This window comes from Leptinotarsa decemlineata, unplaced genomic scaffold (assembly GCF_025532065.1).
Source record: "Leptinotarsa decemlineata unplaced genomic scaffold, Ldec_3_MD MMD2_tig00026328_RagTag_RagTag, whole genome shotgun sequence".
In the NCBI taxonomy this organism is placed as follows: Eukaryota; Metazoa; Arthropoda; class Insecta; order Coleoptera; family Chrysomelidae; genus Leptinotarsa; species Leptinotarsa decemlineata.
The window spans coordinates 24481060-24499463 of record NW_027412688.1 but is presented as its reverse complement, the minus strand read 5'-3'; the positions used below and the strand labels follow the sequence as shown (position 1 = coordinate 24499463).

The 18404-nt window shown below is 36.4% G+C and overlaps 2 protein-coding genes across 3 annotated transcripts in view; both read left to right on the top strand.

The window, feature by feature from the left end:
- The window catches only part of form3 (FH2 domain-containing protein formin 3), a 240731-nt gene extending 229687 nt beyond the window's left edge, over window positions 1-11044 (top strand). For both annotated transcript variants that reach the window (XM_074182296.1, XM_074182294.1), the window contains 6 exons: window positions 969-1097; window positions 1149-1427; window positions 1485-1637; window positions 6643-7165; window positions 7235-7574; window positions 8047-11044. In XM_074182296.1, coding sequence (XP_074038397.1) covers window positions 969-1097; window positions 1149-1427; window positions 1485-1637; window positions 6643-7165; window positions 7235-7574; window positions 8047-8817 — 2195 coding nt within the window. In that variant the 3' untranslated portion in view covers window positions 8818-11044. The remainder of the gene's footprint in view (window positions 1-968; window positions 1098-1148; window positions 1428-1484; window positions 1638-6642; window positions 7166-7234; window positions 7575-8046) is intronic.
- A 5227-nt stretch (window positions 11045-16271) lies between these two features.
- LOC141485647 (uncharacterized) lies at window positions 16272-18313 on the top strand. Its single transcript, XM_074182753.1, has 3 exons — window positions 16272-17308; window positions 17368-17590; window positions 17648-18313. Exons 1-3 carry the CDS (start codon window positions 17253-17255, stop codon window positions 18293-18295), a joined length of 927 nt encoding a protein of 308 aa, XP_074038854.1. The 5' UTR covers window positions 16272-17252; the 3' UTR covers window positions 18296-18313.
- Window positions 18314-18404: the final 91 nt, after the last annotated feature.

Below are 18404 nucleotides of genomic sequence, written 5' to 3'. Positions count from 1 at the left end.
TGGTGTAGTAACTGGGTATTTAGTACCTACTTGATCATTTGTTAGAGTTTTAGTAAATTATCTGCATCATTATTATGTTTTATTATTTTTGTGCAATAAAACCGTTTAACTTTTTATTACTTATTTCATAATTCTATCATCACATTATAATTATATATTATTTTCGTTACTGTACAATTCATACAAATTTTGAAACAACATTGGATTGGATCGCGTTGTTGTAGCAACCTATCAACAACGTAGACCAATCCGAAAAATCAATCTTAAGTGTAGACCAATCAGAAGTGAGCATTCTTATGGACGGCCCACACCCATAAATACGAGTGCATCTGAGCTCTCCAGTCAATCGTTGCTCAGACTTCGAGATACTACCTTCGTCTACACTACTGCAACAGTAGCAGACAAAACGTTTAATTCTACTAGTTCTTTTCAAACACGGTCTACCAGCTCGGATTTCATTCTATCCAAACTCATTTTCTCTTTTTATTCACAACAAAAACATTTCGTAATGAATGGGCTCAAATAAATGTTACTTGATGTCAACAATGAATTCGTTTCATACTTACTCATGATACTACCCAAATGGCATATTTTCTTTCAAACATTACTATTTAAGGATACTGTTCATTATTTTTATAATATCTTCAAGAGCCCAGAAGAAGGTTGTAAACTAATTCAACTGGGTTTTCGTTTCATTTACCAATATTTTCAATTTGCGTAGTTTCTCTTTATTACTTTCTGGTTTTCTTGGTCGTCTTAACTCTAAAGATGATGATGAGGTACGAAATCAAAAGCTTTACTGATACGGATAAACAACATTGCTAGGTGTATGAGAACGACTATTGTCAGTCTCTAAATAGTGTAACATCGTGAAGCCACGTTTTCATGATTTCACACAAAATACCAAGTAGATAGGTGGGGTTCAAAGAATATTTAAAATGTAAAGTTCACATCACGTCATTTTGCAGATATAACACCCAACGGCAGTCTGCGCAGGCGCCGAAGTCGGGTGCTTTCTGAAGACGACGAGGGAAATCTAATGGACTTCCTGAGGGCTTCGGATAACAATAGAGAAAGGAAGTCGTGGGGTAGTTTGGGTGAGAAATATATCTTATTTATTATGAACTATTTCAAACTAGCAATTTCAGATCGTTCTTGGGCAAGAAAAGCTCGCGGAAGTGGCTCTCGAAAACGCCCCGCCTTACTTTCCGCCGATTTTTCTTCGGAAAGAGAAAGACCCTCCTCACCATCTCCTTTAACAGAGAACAAGCCCATCGTATCGGCACCTGAAGAAGAAACAAAACCCAAAGAGTGGAGGCAGAAAATCGAGTCATGGCTACAAGCTAATGAAAGCGATAACGCAAGCGAAGAACAAAGAAGGCAAGCCAGAAAAGTTACCAACAGGAGGTCGTTCGAATTGGATTCAGGTGAGTTTTTCGAAAAAGTATTAAACCATTTTTTTTCTAAAATAACTTTTTTTCTAGAGAGTGAACGTAGTAGTACTTTAGATACACTGCCAGAAGGAAAACAGGTACACAGCGGTGGTCAATTGAATCACAGGAAAACATACACATCTTGGAATCCGTCCAGTACTATCGAAAGTACCGATGTCGTCAGTGCCATGGAAGCAGTTGAAGGTACGTATATTTCAATTAATCATCAGAACCATTGAAGATGTATCCTAATCGAAATAATCTACAAATCAAAGAATCGCATTACGAATGAAACACTGAAATTTATAAGGCTTCATAAAATATTTGTCAGCCAATGAGGCAATATCATCCAGGCTTTCCAGAATTTATCCTCTGAACTTGACAGTGTTCTTCTGAATACGTTATTGATATTAGCAAATCTAACCAATCCTCCCAAAAAGAAAGGAAAATCTTCCAATGAGAGAATAATGGCGCATATTCCCCTGAGGTAACTGTTGTTGAGTACGGAGAGTTTTTGATAAAGACTTTGAATTTATTATGTTTATTATTTGCGCATGTAGCTCTTTCTTTCTATTATCTGAGAGCCGTCTGACTTGGCCATTTCTCCCAAGTCTCCGAAAAACGCTGCAGCCTCATGGGCTTATTGTGATTCCCACGAATCTTTTTTATGAAGCCATTTCAATCTTGTTCCCTGTACTAATTTGTACAGGTCCCTTGCTGGATATATGTCATATTCTTCTAGAAATAATGTGGGTTGTTAATAAATTGTTTGCCTTCTGTGATCCAATGCCTCACATTCCCATAGAATATGACGAGCTCATCCCTGCTTTGTTGAAGCAGTTCTCTTCTAAGGCGGTCCCTTCATGAAGGTTTTTGCGTGTATGTTCCCGGGTCTGATTTGGTACCCTCACAACTGGTTAAGGGCTCATATATTGAGATGATGATCCGTGTCTAGTATAGTCAATCATTTCTGTCCGCCAATTTTCTCAATTCTTCATGGCATTCCCATACCGGTCTCGACTCAATACAAAAAAGGCTGATTCCTTTGCCCTTTTGAAGGTCTTTCTAGTTTGTTATTTCATCAGTGCCAGATCTTTATCCACCAGGAAACATTTCTGTTTAATCTCTGGTTGACGGTGCCGGTGGGACGTTGTACATTGAGGTAATAACTCACAATAATCGATTCACTGCTAACTCAAATTCTGTACAATTTCTCATTACAAAACCTCTCTGGTCTAAAAATGTTTCCAGATATGCCTTATAGGCTTCCTAGAGTGTTTTCCGGAGATTTTTAGAAGACACAATCGAGGTATAGAAACCCTCCGATTTCAAAGTTCATATGCCAATGATCTGATATGAAAATAATTAGACACATTCCATTTCTCAACAATGATAGGTATAAATGTATTACCTATTGTTAAGTCTATCACTTACCTACGTCTCGTGTTATCGAAGTACCTACTTTCGTTACCTACGTTCAAAATGTCTACTAAACCTTTTTCCATAATAAATTAAAATTAACGCTCACCGTTTTCGTTGGTTTGGTGCCATGTATTCCCCAGGTCAGGTAGTCCGCATTTGCATCACAGCTAACTATGAGCTGTGATGTCTGCTCGACAGACTCTCACTTACTCGTCCACATCCTGATTGGTGGCGGTTCTTGACTATCATAAGGACGGTATGCTGGCGATTCATCCTGGTACAAAAGTTACTCAACACCAGTATATTCAATTATTTTCTTGAAATCTCTGGGGTTATGTTGTGAATTAACTCCCCCCTGATCTTTCCTTATTCCATGGTCTTTCTCCAGTAGACCTAGGCTCCTCGTACGAGAGGGGAAATGATTGCCCACATCCGTGGAGCTCCCGGAAAGATGTGAGACTAAATATTCTGAGAGTTCGCCTGGTATCTCAGAGACTTCTTAGGATTGAGCCCCCTTTTTAGTTGCATCTTACAATATGTAACGTTAGCACGGACTTTCTTGTAACCCTCGGTGCCGCAGGGGTAGGTAATCTAATTCGTCTGACTTTTCTCCCTCGGCCCGACCGGCTTGGAAAGCAGTACCAATAACTGAGCTGCCGCCGGCATGGTTTCTAGGATCATAAAATTACACAAGCCCGTCCACCAAACGACAAGTTAAGGGCACCAACAAGCTTCTCCACCACACGAAAAGGTATACTTTTTCGTGTGGTGGGCACCGTCGTGTGCGGTGTACCTGAGGCTTTGATTAAATTAATGGCAGTATACAATTTGTATGGCTTCTGTTAGAGAGAACAAAAATTCTCAGTAAACTCGTTATCTTCTTGTTCACAAGATAGAGTGGATGTAAACATTGACATGCCCTACGCACGTGATATTGAAAATCCCAAGAATTGGCCAGGGTCGTATTCAGAACCAACATCTTGTTGATCGCAAATGCTATATCATACTTAGGAAAACTTTTTTATAATAACGAGTGAAATGCACAAGTTTTGCAGTTCAACGGGAAGAATGCAGATAATATGTGTAATATAAAAGATTTTCATTGGATTTTTCACAGCGCACTCAAGCATTATATGAAAAGAGACGTAATTATTTCTTTATTGATAATTTTAATTTTATGTAAAATCAAAAGGAATATTAATCAAAATTATTCAACTGGATGAATTTGTCTCTTCATCAGTAATGTCATCCTCACCGATCTGAATTATCAGTGGCTCAATTGGTGCCTCTATTATGTTATCAAGCTTCCACATCTTTGTCTCGACTTCCGATATCACATGCCGAACACACTTCTCCCATTTCTCCGCTGTGACTCTTTTCAAAGCCTCATCAAAAAGTACTTTGAGATCTGCAAATTTGAACGTGGTGTTATGCTGAGCTACAAAATTCTTCACATCTGCCCTTATTAACTCGATGGGATTGAGCTCGCAGTGGTATGGAAGCAGGCGAAGGACAATTTTGTTTTGGCCTGCTGCCATCTCATCGACTATATATTTTTGGTATTCAAGCTTGCGCTCCTTGACAATTTTTAGTAGCTGTACTCTTAGCATTGAGTCTTCAAAGCTAATATTCTTTGATCGCAGCCAATTTTGGATTTCAACCTTCTTTGAAGACGTTGTCAGAATCTTCTCTAACCGTCGCGAATGATAAGGTGCATTGTCCATTACAATCACAGCATTATCCTCCAGATGGGGTGGAACTTTGGAAAACCACTGTTCGAAAGATTCACCGTTCATTTCTTCGTGATAATCTCCAGTTTTCTTCGACTCGAAACACCACAGCCCTTCAGCAACAAACCCATTCTCATTGCCGATGTGACAAATAATAAGCCGTTTTCCTTTACCTGAAATTATGAAGAGGTATGTAAGTAAATAAAACAAATACGAGGGTTACTCTTTATATATTGAGATTGAGGCAGGTCTTAATATAAATATAAGTTCACCTGATGGATTTGTTAATCCGGTGGATAGTCCATCTAGAAAGGCCCTCCTAGATTAGGTCACAGTTTCATCGACCCATACTTTAGGGGTAGTATGACCAGCATTAACCCAGGTTTCATCCATATAATAAATTGTTCTCTGTTGTTCTCTATAATATTTAATTTTGGTCAAATACTCTCTCCTCCATAACACAATTTCCTCTCTATCCAATAATAAACTATTGCGCCCTCGTTTTTTCCATACAAAATTCAAATGTTTCAATACTTTATGGAATGTTGACCACTCAAAACTTAGCAATAAAACATCTTCATTTATTTTTGTGAGTACTTTGTCTATCGTGGGTATTTCATTTCTGAAAAAGTACTCATGCACTTTCCTCCTGATTGCATGTTTATCAGCATCATCTATTGATTTTATAATGGTTTGACGATTCTGATTTGTATTCGGTTTGGAAAATGTATGATTTTGTTTATATTCCCGTAAAACAATGTGAATCGAAGCGCAACACACTCCAGTTTTATCGGAAACTTTCGATACGACTTCGTCGACAGTCGATGTCTCAATTTCTTCCATCTCTTTCTTGAACACATTTAAAATAACTTCTTTCATCTCAACACTCAAATGTCTTTTTTTGGATCATTTCCTGGCTGGACTCAGAGGATAGCTCACAGTGTCATCAGCAGTGCCTGTACTGGACATCTTGGAAAACAATGTTAAACAATATACTATAACGCACGCCACACAAACACGCAAACGACTGATTACAACCCTGTGCTGGTACCGAACTCGTACCAAGAAGGCGAATTCACCAATGAACGCTGCCCTTTTCATCTGACACTGGGCGATCACGTGAACATCACGCTTCGGTTTTGTTTTACTCTATCTTGGATTTGGATAGACTTTAGTCTCCAATTTACTCTCAAAGCCAGCTTATTACGGTCGTATGGCCTCAAGACTAACATCTAAGCTAAGACATAGATTTCAACAAACTCCTTAGATTACTAAACTAAAAATAAAATTATAACAAATATCTAGACGATATCAGAGCTTAATAGCATTGCATCCATGATCCAAAATGTTTTCAAATGTTTTGAGAGAAATGTCAATGAAACAACCAAAATGTTTAATGATAGACCATAAACCGTCTTTAATCGCATATCGGCATATTTTGTAATGAAACATTTTTTTTAAATATTGTTAGACATTGAAATTCTTATCAAATATCTTATTAATCCTTCATCATGCCAACTGCCACCTGGAATTCTCAAATGGGGTACATCTACCTCTTTCAGACGCCTTTAAGCGACTTAAAATGTGAACGGTGGTAAGGTTATACCTTTATAAAACACTTCATATACTTATGTATCTCAACATGAATGTAAGTTTTTCGAAGGGAAAGATCAGCGATGTTTCGATTTTTCATAAATACTTCATAAATGATCGTAGATTCTTAACTAAGAAAAAACGATGAAGATCGACGAAAATTCAAAATCAAGTGGTTTGAGATTTCTGTCAATCATAGAAGTTGCCATCGTTTTTTCTTACATGAAGTAGCAAATTGGAATTATATATAAATGATAATGTAAACTTTTATTTTAAAAAACTAATCATTTCTAATGAAAGAATGAAAAATTTAGTTTCATCCCCTTATGTGAGATTTGTTGAATGATTATAAGATGTTGTTAAGTAGTGACTTGAACTTTGTGTGATTCCCAGGGAAACTAGAGTTCGCAAGTTGTATTGTGCGGAAAGTAATCTACTCGTTAATTATATTTATCTATTTCCAGACATCCAGCCCATAAAGGACAAATCTGCTTGGCGCAAATCCAACTTAAACGTATCCAACACCTCGGAAGAGACCAAAGAGGACAACTACCTTGGCCGTCACTCTCGGGCTCATCAGTCTGAGAACGTATTGCATTCGATAGATGAAGATAAAACTCTCGACCGAAAAGGATTAATAAGCTCTTTGGGCGAGCGAATGCCAACCGACAGACTGACACTGTACATTCGGAAACCAACAGACATCAGTGATAACAGCCCCAGTTCTTCGAGGCGCACGAGGGATTCAACGCAAAGCTTAGAATACAGCAGCACAAATAATAAATCTGAAATAGATCAAGATAACATAGAGACTCCTCCGGCGACGAGAAAAATATTCATTTCTTCTCCTGTCGATAAAAGAGAACCTTTGATGCCAAGTCTCTGTAGTCGGAGGATTGGTAGGACCAACAGCAACAAAGAATCGCCCGCGCAGAGTCCAGAAGAGCCCGAAGAGAACTCCATTCTTGGAGATGGGCAGTTTGATAGGTAAGAACGTTGCTCATGAATCATTCAAGGATCGAATTCTAAGGGCCGAATTTAAAATTCATCTTTTAGGTATTCTGCTGCTAGACGAACCCGGAGATATAAAAGAAGTCAAGAGAGTAGCGAAGTTGTTTCTCCAACAGAATCGCTACTTGCTGAAACAATAGTTGTCAAATCTCCAACGCAGTTGGAATTATCTCAACCCATCGATATTGAAAATGAGATCGACAAAGAAACTAGATTGAAGGCGTGGCAAGAGAAGCTCAAGGTCCAACATGACCATGAGGTAAAGAGTGGAAGGAGGTACAGAAATCAAACAGGAATCAAACCCAGCGATGTGGAAAAGGCTTTGAACTTGAGGAAAGGAAATTCGAACATATCTTCTACTTATATTACGCCAGAACCGACAAAGGTGAGATAAATTGAATTATTTGTGAGCATTCTACGTCATGCTTCCAATTCAATATCAGATACTACTCATTTTATTCACAAGAAAATTACTTTTTTAGACACTATTTCATGATTTGTATGAGTGATACAATGTATTCTGAGGAAAAAAATTTACTATATTCTTTCTATATTAAAAATGAAACCAAAAATTTGTATATCGATTATAAACTAAGTTCTTAATGATTTAAAACATACTCAATATATGTTGGGTTAGGTTAAAAGTGAATGGGTCTGTCCAACACTGCAACTCACGGAGTTTTTATGACTCACACCAACTCAATCTCAACCAAACAAGATCAGCTTCTCAATAGAACGATAGAACCGATTAGATTTATTCATTCATTTTTCTATCTTTTGTTGAATTCAACTTCCTACTTCACCTTAGTTCAATTATCAAATTGTCACAAATATGATTAACTGTTTTTTTTTAATAGGCGACATCTAACAAAATCGACATTCCCTCACGCAAAACCAAAGAGCATGACAATGATGAAGGATTTGAGGAAACTCAGAGCCTCATGTCTGAATCTCCGAGTCAAGGAGCTTCATCCGGTGGAAATTGCGAGACCGATATCATAGACAGCCCGCAAATACTGATCGCAAACTCAACCAATCCCAAACCAACTAGACTGTCATCAGTGGAAAACAAAGGAACTATGAATTCTATCATACCAGAATTACGAAAGTCATCCAGAAATACGAGAATACACTCCGCCCCAAATGGCAAATCCACAAAAATGATAGAACGTATCCCTTCTCTCAAAAAACTGAATCAAGAAGCCCCAGCAACTAGAAAAAGCGTCATCCCGAGAAGATCTGATAGTATTAAAAAATCCGACTCCAAAACTAGCATTACTTCGATAAAGCCAAACAGCATTCAAAAGTCCAATTCTAGAAACTCTATTGTTAGCTCCCGGAGTTCTTTGAACAGCGCTACCTCAACTAGCACGGTCAAAAAGTTACCATTGAGGCCCAATACCAGCAGCAATCTGGCCAGACCAATTCAGAGGACGCCTAGTAACAAATCTGTTGCTTCAGCTGGTAGGAATAACTTGAAGCGAACTAATTCTAGTAGTAGCAGTATCAACAATAGGCCGCCACGGCCTCAAGCCTTAAGCTTTATGAAGCCAACTGCTGCTAGTTCCACCAAGAGCACTCAACCTTCAACAACGAGTAGAATAAGTTCATTCAAATCAAAGAACTAACCAATAATGCAAAATATTATATAGTGTCAGTACTGTGTGCAACAGACTCATTTTGAAGTGTATTTCCGTTGCGGAATAGATTCTACATGTTGTATGAAATGTTTTGAAATGGTCACAGAATATCTTAAAATTCGATATGCAAGGTTAAAACAATAAACTCCTAAGGTTGTGACACTGAAAAACAAATTCTTCTGTATATAGAGGACGGAAAATACTCAATCCCAATTCATTCAAATTTTGCGAATCTCACATTTTCATATGCCCAATTAGATACTCAAATCTGGCTGAATAAAAAAAATTCATGAGGGAATCAATATTAGAAACTTCAAGATGTCCATGTTTTCCTATCAATTCAATTGAACTTAACCCAATATGTGTTATAGTAAAAAAGTTCTACTTAGGTACCCTGTTGATAATACTGAAATTATCTCAATGGAGTTTAAATGTATGATAGTAGCCATTTGCTAGTTGTGTTTTCATTCACGGTTTCTGAAAATACTTTCCAGTTATAATTGTTTCATCTAAGAATTAGGGAATATCATCCTAGGAGATAAAATCCTAACCTCCTAGATCTCATGTCATCTAGTAATCTTTTGTATCCCCAGTTTTCGATCGAATTCCATCATCCTCATCTTCCTTTCCCTATACTTCAACCCACATGAGCTCTCCAGAACAAAAATGTTGTTATGTTAATGTCTTTATATGCAACTAGACATCATTTCATTTTATTGTTCCTGTTGTTATTTACTATCATCAGGCTGAATTACACTTCAGTGTTTCCAATTTTTGCACCTTTATTTTAATTTTGAAACAAACATACTTCTACAGTGAATCCAAACGTTTAAGGGTCATGTTATTTATGAATAACAAGAAGTTTCTAAATGATATAGGGTGGAAAACTCATATTCAAAATGCCACTGTGTATATATTTCATATGCGAACAAAGATCATCAACTTAATAACATGGTATAGAATTAGCTCCAACTGGTTTTCCATTTTTTTTAAACATTGAACTTGAAATATTCATAATTATTGAATCTTTCAAAAAAGTTGGGTCGTTGAGTGATGTGAAAGTGGAAAAAAGTTAATTCCAAGATCAAAGACGAAAAAGTCAAAAAAACAAGTGCATCGAATATTTGTCTTTGTACATAATAGAAGGATCTAATACATAATAAGATACCCACAGTGAATTATCAGTGCAGTTGACAAACTTATACATGCAGTTATTCATTCTGCAAATGTTTTTGTTGTGTAGCAAAGATTAAGATTTTCACAGTGCACTAAACTGAAGGAGTCAGAAATAGGTGACTAAATGTAACTTCCTTGAAAGCATTTGGTGTACCTACTGCATTTGAATCATGCATTTTGATATATTCGAGGTTGAATTACTTCAAAATTTGACTTTTTCTTTCATGAAACTCATTCAAGGTTTTGAAAGTTATACTTTTCACATTGAAAAACATTCAAAATTATCGTTTTCTTTGGAATGTATCAAGAAGTCTAAAATTCGTTATTTCTTAAAACTCCATCAATCTCAACCCCAAACCATATGATGCGAAACCTCTTTTTGAGTTTAGTGTTATAGTATTTCTGGTTATTGGGTTTGGAGTTTGAAAATATAGAATTATGAGATTTTATAATAAATTTCAATCAACCAGGTTGCAATGTAATATTACCTCGTATTCGGCAAAGGTGCACCAAAAACTTTTGAGAAAAATACCATACCCAATTTCTTGGGGGTTACTGAAAGGTGAACAAAAATTCTTGGGCCATGACGAAGATGTAGAAAAAAATCTAGCAATAATATAGTTTTGAAAATCAAGTGTCCTTGTACGTACCCTACAAATCATTAAGGTGTTTCAGGTTCAGTAAAGTAATTTTTAAGATATTATTTATTCCTGGAGTCACTGAGTTTTCGTTTTTCCATTCACTTTTTCAACTATTGAACTATGGAAATACTTGAAAATTAGATGCTCAAAATGAATCTCTCTAGATACCAATATTTGGATAATTCTTTGACTCGTAAGTATACTTTATATTTTCAAATCTAAGTGCCATTCCACATGATATTTCGAAGCCATTAAACAATGGCTGTCAGAATGAATTTCGGATTTTAGGTATTAATAACGAAATTTTCCAACATACATTATTTCGTTTACTAGTCAAAAAGTGCTTTTTTATTATTATTTAAATGTAGTACTTATAAATAAATTGAATAACTTTCTCAGTTGTGTGGAGTATTCATTTATTTAAGCAAGATTAGATGAATTTTTGTATAATGTTATAGTCTATCAAATGTTAATCAATTAACATTTCCACTCTATTTTATATATAAGTCGATTTTTTATTTTTAATAATTATTTATTGTTTTCTTTTGAAGGCTCTGCGGATTTGTTCCATTTTGATACATTTTCAAAAACATATACCTACTTTTACACGAATTTCTTCTACAGTATTAGTTATCACAATAAATAGAACAGATCTGTAGAATCATAATTTTTGATCATATAGACGTAGTCCAATCGAAGTAGACATCAAATATGGTCAAAATTTCACTGGAGCTGAAAATGATGCCAGCCATCAAGTCGATATGTTCCAGAATATGAAACACACATATCCTTGCCAGTTGACTACACCTAACTATAGAGGATGCAGTAACGCAATCACCATGCATCATCTTGATGCTTCGAAATGTAAGCTGCAGTGATATTTAGAGGACGAATCTCATTGACGGTCGATGTCGAAGCTAGGCTTTGCAACTGACTGCCTTGGGAGGCCTATCTTTGATATTCGAGGATTGAGTCCTCTGTCGATCCCTTATTTAGTCAGTCTTGTTCTTTAAGGTCAGTGGAGTCCAGCCATGCATTTGTGGTTCAACCTAGCATCACGAGCGATACGTATGGCGATTCAAAACAACGCTGCCTGGTGTTGAATCATAAATGCATTGTGATTGGGCCCTAATTTTCAACTCAATGTGTTTATTTGTATTGAAGTTTTGACTGGTCTAATAGCAGAAAGTTTTGTTTTCTTGGAAGACGCTAATGAAAAGTCCTCATGACATATGGACCTCTGTAACTCAACATACTGACTAAGTACCTACCTACTATGTCTACTATGTTATATGCTGTATCATATTCTTTCAAGATATATAGTTATTTTTTTGTATAGATTTTTGAAGATTTTTTTCATACTTCAAATAATATATACACTTTCTCTGTTAACTTTTCAGGTGATCAGCCTTAACTTGATCTAACTTTGATTTCCCAAGTTCAATCCATTAGTTCTTGTTTTCTCTGCAATAGTGAAAAATCACATAAGTGCAATTTTGAATAGAGGACTTTTTATTTTTGCATTTCTGTTTGAACAAGGAAACAAAAGTATGTAAATTTTTTTTAGGATAATGACTAATTACTAATTTTTTATACATTTATTTGTTACCAAATATTTAACCAGAAGATAAGTTTTTACCTCTAGTTTTTGTTTTATTTCGGAATACTACTTCTTATCGAAAATGTTTCAAGTAATTTCTATTTAACTCATACCTATGAGCAATTAAGTCATTGTGATATATATTACAATACAAGAAATGTATTTACTTCATAAAACAGTAACAAACTCTCAACTGGTACATTCATTTGAGTATCCAAAAAGGAGAAAGAGCACTGCAAGAAAATCGTCAATACTGTGTTGAAGCTAATTTCGGGGTTTGATGGCCATTGTCTGCAGGTTTTTGTGTCTGGCGTTTCGTCTAAAACTACGGTTGATAATATAATTAAAGGCAAAAAGACAATGGGCAAAGTTCTCAGGTTCGCAGCAGATAATACATTCAAGTATTGTTCCCTTGCTGGTGGATGTGGCTTTGATAATATTGTCAAATAACATGACTCCTTTTCAAGAGTATTATTGAGTGCAGGTAGCAATATTTGATTGATATTAATTCCCTCTTCAATTCAATTGAAATAACTTTCGTGTTTTTGATTTTCTATTGCCTTACTATATAGTCTTTTGTAGTATAGTATATACGAAGTCAATTCAAATGGCATAAAAAGAAAATAGTTACCGAACGTCGGCAGTTTCTTTCTATGCCATGGGCGGCGTGGTATAATAGAATGATATGGTGAGATTTCATGTTTCGTGAACCTACACGGGTTTTTTTTATAAGTAGTAAACAGTAACGCCATCAGTCTTTTATTCAGCTGTTCGGATTGACTTTATATAGAATATACCTACGAATTCAATCAAACATCTGGGTTTCTTCAAACACGATAACGTGGGTAACCTCGCTGAGTACAAGTTCTGCTACTGCTGACTTGTTGATATGTCTCAGGCAACAATTTCTCATGTGCTTGGTTCCAAGGTAAACTGATCCAGAGCTACGAGGGACTGCCAGTGTTGCTAATAAACGTCAAAAAAATGAAATGTCCATATGACATATAGGAAAGTCTAAATGAATACAAATTCAGATTGCTTTCCGAGAATTCAGTTTAGGTCCATATTTCCGTTTTCATCCTCTCGCCCCAATGGTAAACAGATACAATCAATTATAAACAATTATAAATAATAAACAATAAGAAATATTAATTATTATTAATTATTTGAATGAGTGAAATAATAAGTTGTATTGGAAAAGAAATCCAAGTGATGATCATAACGTTTGTTACCTGTCACCGTCACCAAGGCCGTAGCCAGGGGTGGGATCAAAGGGGATTGATCCCCACGAAAGTTCTTCAAGCAACGGCAGTCCAAAAGTTATATCAAATACAATGATTGGCTTGTTTAAACATCACAGGAGTCATGAGAATAACACCAACCGCGGCAATGGAATTAATTACTGGTCTGTCCCCTCTGGACCTGTACGTTAAGAAGGTTGTGGCCACGTTACGATTGCACACTACTGGTGCAAACCTCAAAGTAGGAATAGGTCAATTGAGAGCAAGAAGCTCACTGCGCAACCTCTGCTGCAGGCAACCAGTGATGCAATTGTACCCAGGTTTGTGTTTAATAAACCCTACAAAATAAAAATAAAACAGAACACAAGGTCAGATACTACAAATGCAATACGCATATATACAGACGGCTCAAAAACCAAAGGAGGTTCAGGATGTGGAGTGTATTCCAAATCACTAAGCCAAAGGATTGAGTGGAGAACTGGCTGGTATCTCAATCGCCACAAAAGAAATAACCAGGAAAGGAATTTCTGGCAAAAAAATAACAATCTGCACTGATAGCAGACAAGCCCTATTAGCCTAGAACAGACAAAGTGTTACCTCAGGGCTAGTACTAGAGTGCCACCAAGATTTAGTCAAAGCCTCGGTAGATAATAACATTACCCTGAAGTGGATTAAAGGGCACGACAGGAGTAAAGGTAATCGCATTGCCGACTTTTCAGCCAAGTAGACAGCTGGACTAAGAATTTTAAGACCCAGTGGCAGATGATTTCGACAATTGTGGTACTAGCCAAACGTTACACCCATTCTCAATCCCTAAAGAGATGGGATGAGATCAAAGGATGCACTCTTGCCAGGATCACTCTGAACGACCCTGGGAAGCTGGCGCCGAAGAATTATCTAGCGATGACCAGGAAAAATCTACGCTCAACAGTAGAATTTCTGACTGGCCACTGTCAACTAAGAAAACACCTCTATAATATGGGGCTAGTGGACACACCTACATGCAGGATGTGTGAACAGGAAGATGAAACTGTCAGGCATGTCCTATGCGAGTGTCCGGAGTTATCGTCAGTAAGAGAGTGTGTGTTCGGCGAGTCTTGGCCTACACGTGCCGATATAAAGGAGATGTCTACTAGTGACTTATCCACCTTTTTGGAAAGGACAGGATCGACGATGACCTAGGAGGACAACTCATTGGGAGGATGTACAATGGGTCACATATGGCCTAAGTGCTGTGGTTCTAGACTCACCCTCCCTACTCTACAGATACAATTGGTATTATGAAATCCCTCAGAAATTTTATCAAGTCCTTGGCAAAATGAACCAAGTGCTTGAAAGAGAATATTGAAAAAAACTTTCCCGAAACACAATGGAAAAACCTTACGGCAATGTGCGTACAAACTTTCAAAGATCTTGGAGACACTGCCTGTTTCCACATGTACCCCTGAACCAAAAGCCAGGAACGACTAAGACTAAACGGTTTGGCGTTAATGTCAATCCACCGTAGAATTGACATCGACACCGAGGACATAATTGATTTGTTTGCTGCAAAGAAAGCTATAAAACTAAATTTGATTTGGTAAAAAAATGTTAATATTTCTGTAATGATTTTCTAATAAATATATATGATCATGTAACACAATTTTCTTTCCTTCATTATTTGTATATTTCATGTTTTTCTACTGTTCCACCAAACCAAACCCCCCCCCCGAAATTGTTTTCTGGCTACGGCCTTGCCTGTCACCTACACCTATCCAAGGTAAGAATGAACAGCATGGGGATATCGGAAACGGTAAGTGATACGGAGTCGATTGAATTAGAGAAAAGTAGCGCATTTATGTTCCTAATAATATGATATTCAGAAAGTTTCAATATTTTTATTTTCTCCTAGCTTCATTTGCAAAGGAAATGTAAAATAAATAGCACTTTGCCATGGTCACATGGACTACACGATAACGTAAGAAGAATTTTTCTGCGACGTCTCGTCTTTCAGAAAACATCATCAATTTTGTACTTTTATGTGGGTTGATTGGTAGAATTTTTGACATATTACCGTTCCTACTTTTACATCTCGTTACCTACCTAATTTGTGTTAAAAATGGAGAACGGCAGCTTTTCAAATACTGAAAAATGTGATATGTTGTAATGTTACATTTTGTGCCAAAGAAATTGTGTTGATGCTGAATGTACGTACTCTAATGAGTATCCAGAGAGGCGACAACCTAGTGAATCAATATTTAGACGTTCATTTCTTGATATAGATAGAGAAGTTATTAATCGGACATAACACACGAGATAGTGACAAACCATAAACCCGTGTTTCGAGGTTTTGGCCCATCATCAGTATGGTGCAGCCAAGTGTAAGGATGGGCAACACTCAATAACTTTCATATATTTGCATTATTTCCTAGACTCGGATGTCACGCAGGTAGCTATAGCTGCCTCCGTGGTGATTTTGATAGTTTTCTTGTAAACACAAGATCTATTAACGGCTTTCTCCTGCTGGTGGGTCCGTGCATTTGTATTTCTCTCTTTCGGTAACCAAGAGTTGTCATCCTTACAATTGACTGCAGCATATATATATATATATATATATATATATATATATATATATATATATATATATATATATATATATATATATATATATATATGTATATACAGAGATATAGATGTTATTGAGTGTGTATGTAATAAATCAAAATGAAAATTTGTGGATAGAACACTCAAAAAATGGAGGCCGAAACATGTGTCCACGGTTTGCCTCCATTTTTTGAGTGTGCGGCAGAATAGTCATTTAAATATTTTGGACGATGGGGATATTCTGAACATCATCAGATACGGACTGCCAGTGTATGATGATTACAGGACCTGATCTGAGTCATCCTTCCGATGTGTATAATCTCTACTGCGCTATGAAGCTCTGGACTTGGACGAAAGAAGCAAAAATGTAGTGATGGGAAAAAATGATTTCAATAATCGATTTATTAGCAATCGAGTGACGTCGGTAATCGAATGATTATATCACTGGTTAACGTTATCATTCATGACAAGACGGTGACAGTTGACAGTAAAAAGTGAAAAATTTCGTACATTTATTTTTGGAAAATAATTGTAAAATATCATTTTTGACCTCACTTAAAGAAATGTATTGATTGACAATATTTTAAACGAACGTGGATGACAGAAAAAATGTTAAATGCTATCAATTTCATCTGGTCTTTTAAATGAATATTGTGTAACCGCACAATGACTTACAATTATTTTTAATGTGTTACAGTTGAGTATTTCAAAAGAATAATAGTTATTTATGTATCAAGGGAATTAGGAGGGCCTTAATTACCGATGGCAAAGTTTGCGTCCCGAGGGCCTCTGGCCCGAGGGACAGCAATTGCCTGAGGTTATTAAGGCTCATTAATTCCCGTGGTACATAGATAATTTTATTTCTGACCGAGTTCAATAAAATTTTGTTCATTTTTGAAACGGAAAAATGTACCAATTCATTACCTTCCCGGTATATTTGAATCAGGTACCGTTGATTATAGTAGAGTTTTCTTGTTGCTAGGTTGTTGCTATATTACTTGTTTATAAACAGAACTTTGTTATCAAGCTGTGTTTGCGGTGAAAACGTGTTTTCTACCCCAAATATAATGGAGGATATTTTGAAAAAAGCTGAACAAGCAAGAGAATCATTAATTCCATCGAAAAGTGAAGCCGTATACCAAAAAGAATACAAGATATATCTGGACTGGCTGACACGGAAAAATGTTATGCCAAAAGATGTCAATGAAACTGTATTTCTGGCATATTTTCAAGAACTGGTAAGGAATTTTCTATGTTTTTCGGTAGATTTGGTAATAATTGTGTTTATTCGTTTCAGTCAGAAACGTATAGTCCGAATTCTTTTATGGACTAAATGGTCAATGCTAAAATCGATGGTGACTATACATGAGAAACGAGATATCACCAAGTTCAATGAACTACAGGCTTTTTTGAAACGGAAGAGTAAGAGTTATAAGCCGAAAAAGTCTGCTGTTTTATCCCCTAAAGATGTTATCAGATTCCTAAAGGACGCTCCTAATGATATTCATTTATTGCATAAGGTAATTTTTTTCTTATTTTCCTTTTTGTGTGTATTTATTTCCTTTTTTTTGTTATAGGTTGTTTTGATTATGGGTTATTTTGGAGGATGCAGAAGTCAGGAACTTTTGAATATGAAGATATCGGATATAGAGGACCGGGATTCCGTTATGGTAGTGAACGTACCGGAAAGTAAAACTGGTGTATCGAAGAAATTTACAGTTGTGGATGAAAAAGAGTTATCCGCTTTGCCTTTATTAAGACTTTATATGTCTTTGCGTCCTAAAGGTATTGAACGATTTTTTTTGAGCTTCCGACAAAATAAATGTACATCTCAGCCAATTGGAAAAAACATGTTTGGGAAAATCCCCAGCAAAATCGCAATGTATTTAGGATTGCCAAAGTCATCTTCCTATACGGGACATTGCCTTCGTCGCACTTCTGCTACTGCTCTAGCCAATGCAGGAGCAACTATGACTAACTTAAAAAGACACGGAGGTTGGAAAAGTTCCACGGTGGCGGAGGGGTATTTGGAGGATAGCATCGAATTGAGAAATAAAACGGCGCGTATGTTGTCTACTTTGTCATCAGAAGAGGCAGGTACCTCGACTGTAGTGAACAGAAGCTCCAGCCATACAAAAGAAGAAATTGTTTCCAGTGGCGGAAGTAATTTTCAGGGAACATTTCAAAATTGTACATTTATTATTTGTAATGACGTGAATAAATAAAATATGGTTCAGTTTTCATTTCTATTTATTTTTACTTGTGAAAGGTAGAGGGAATTATAAAATCTATAATGTCCCAAGGGAGTTATGACCCTCTTTATTGATAGCGTAA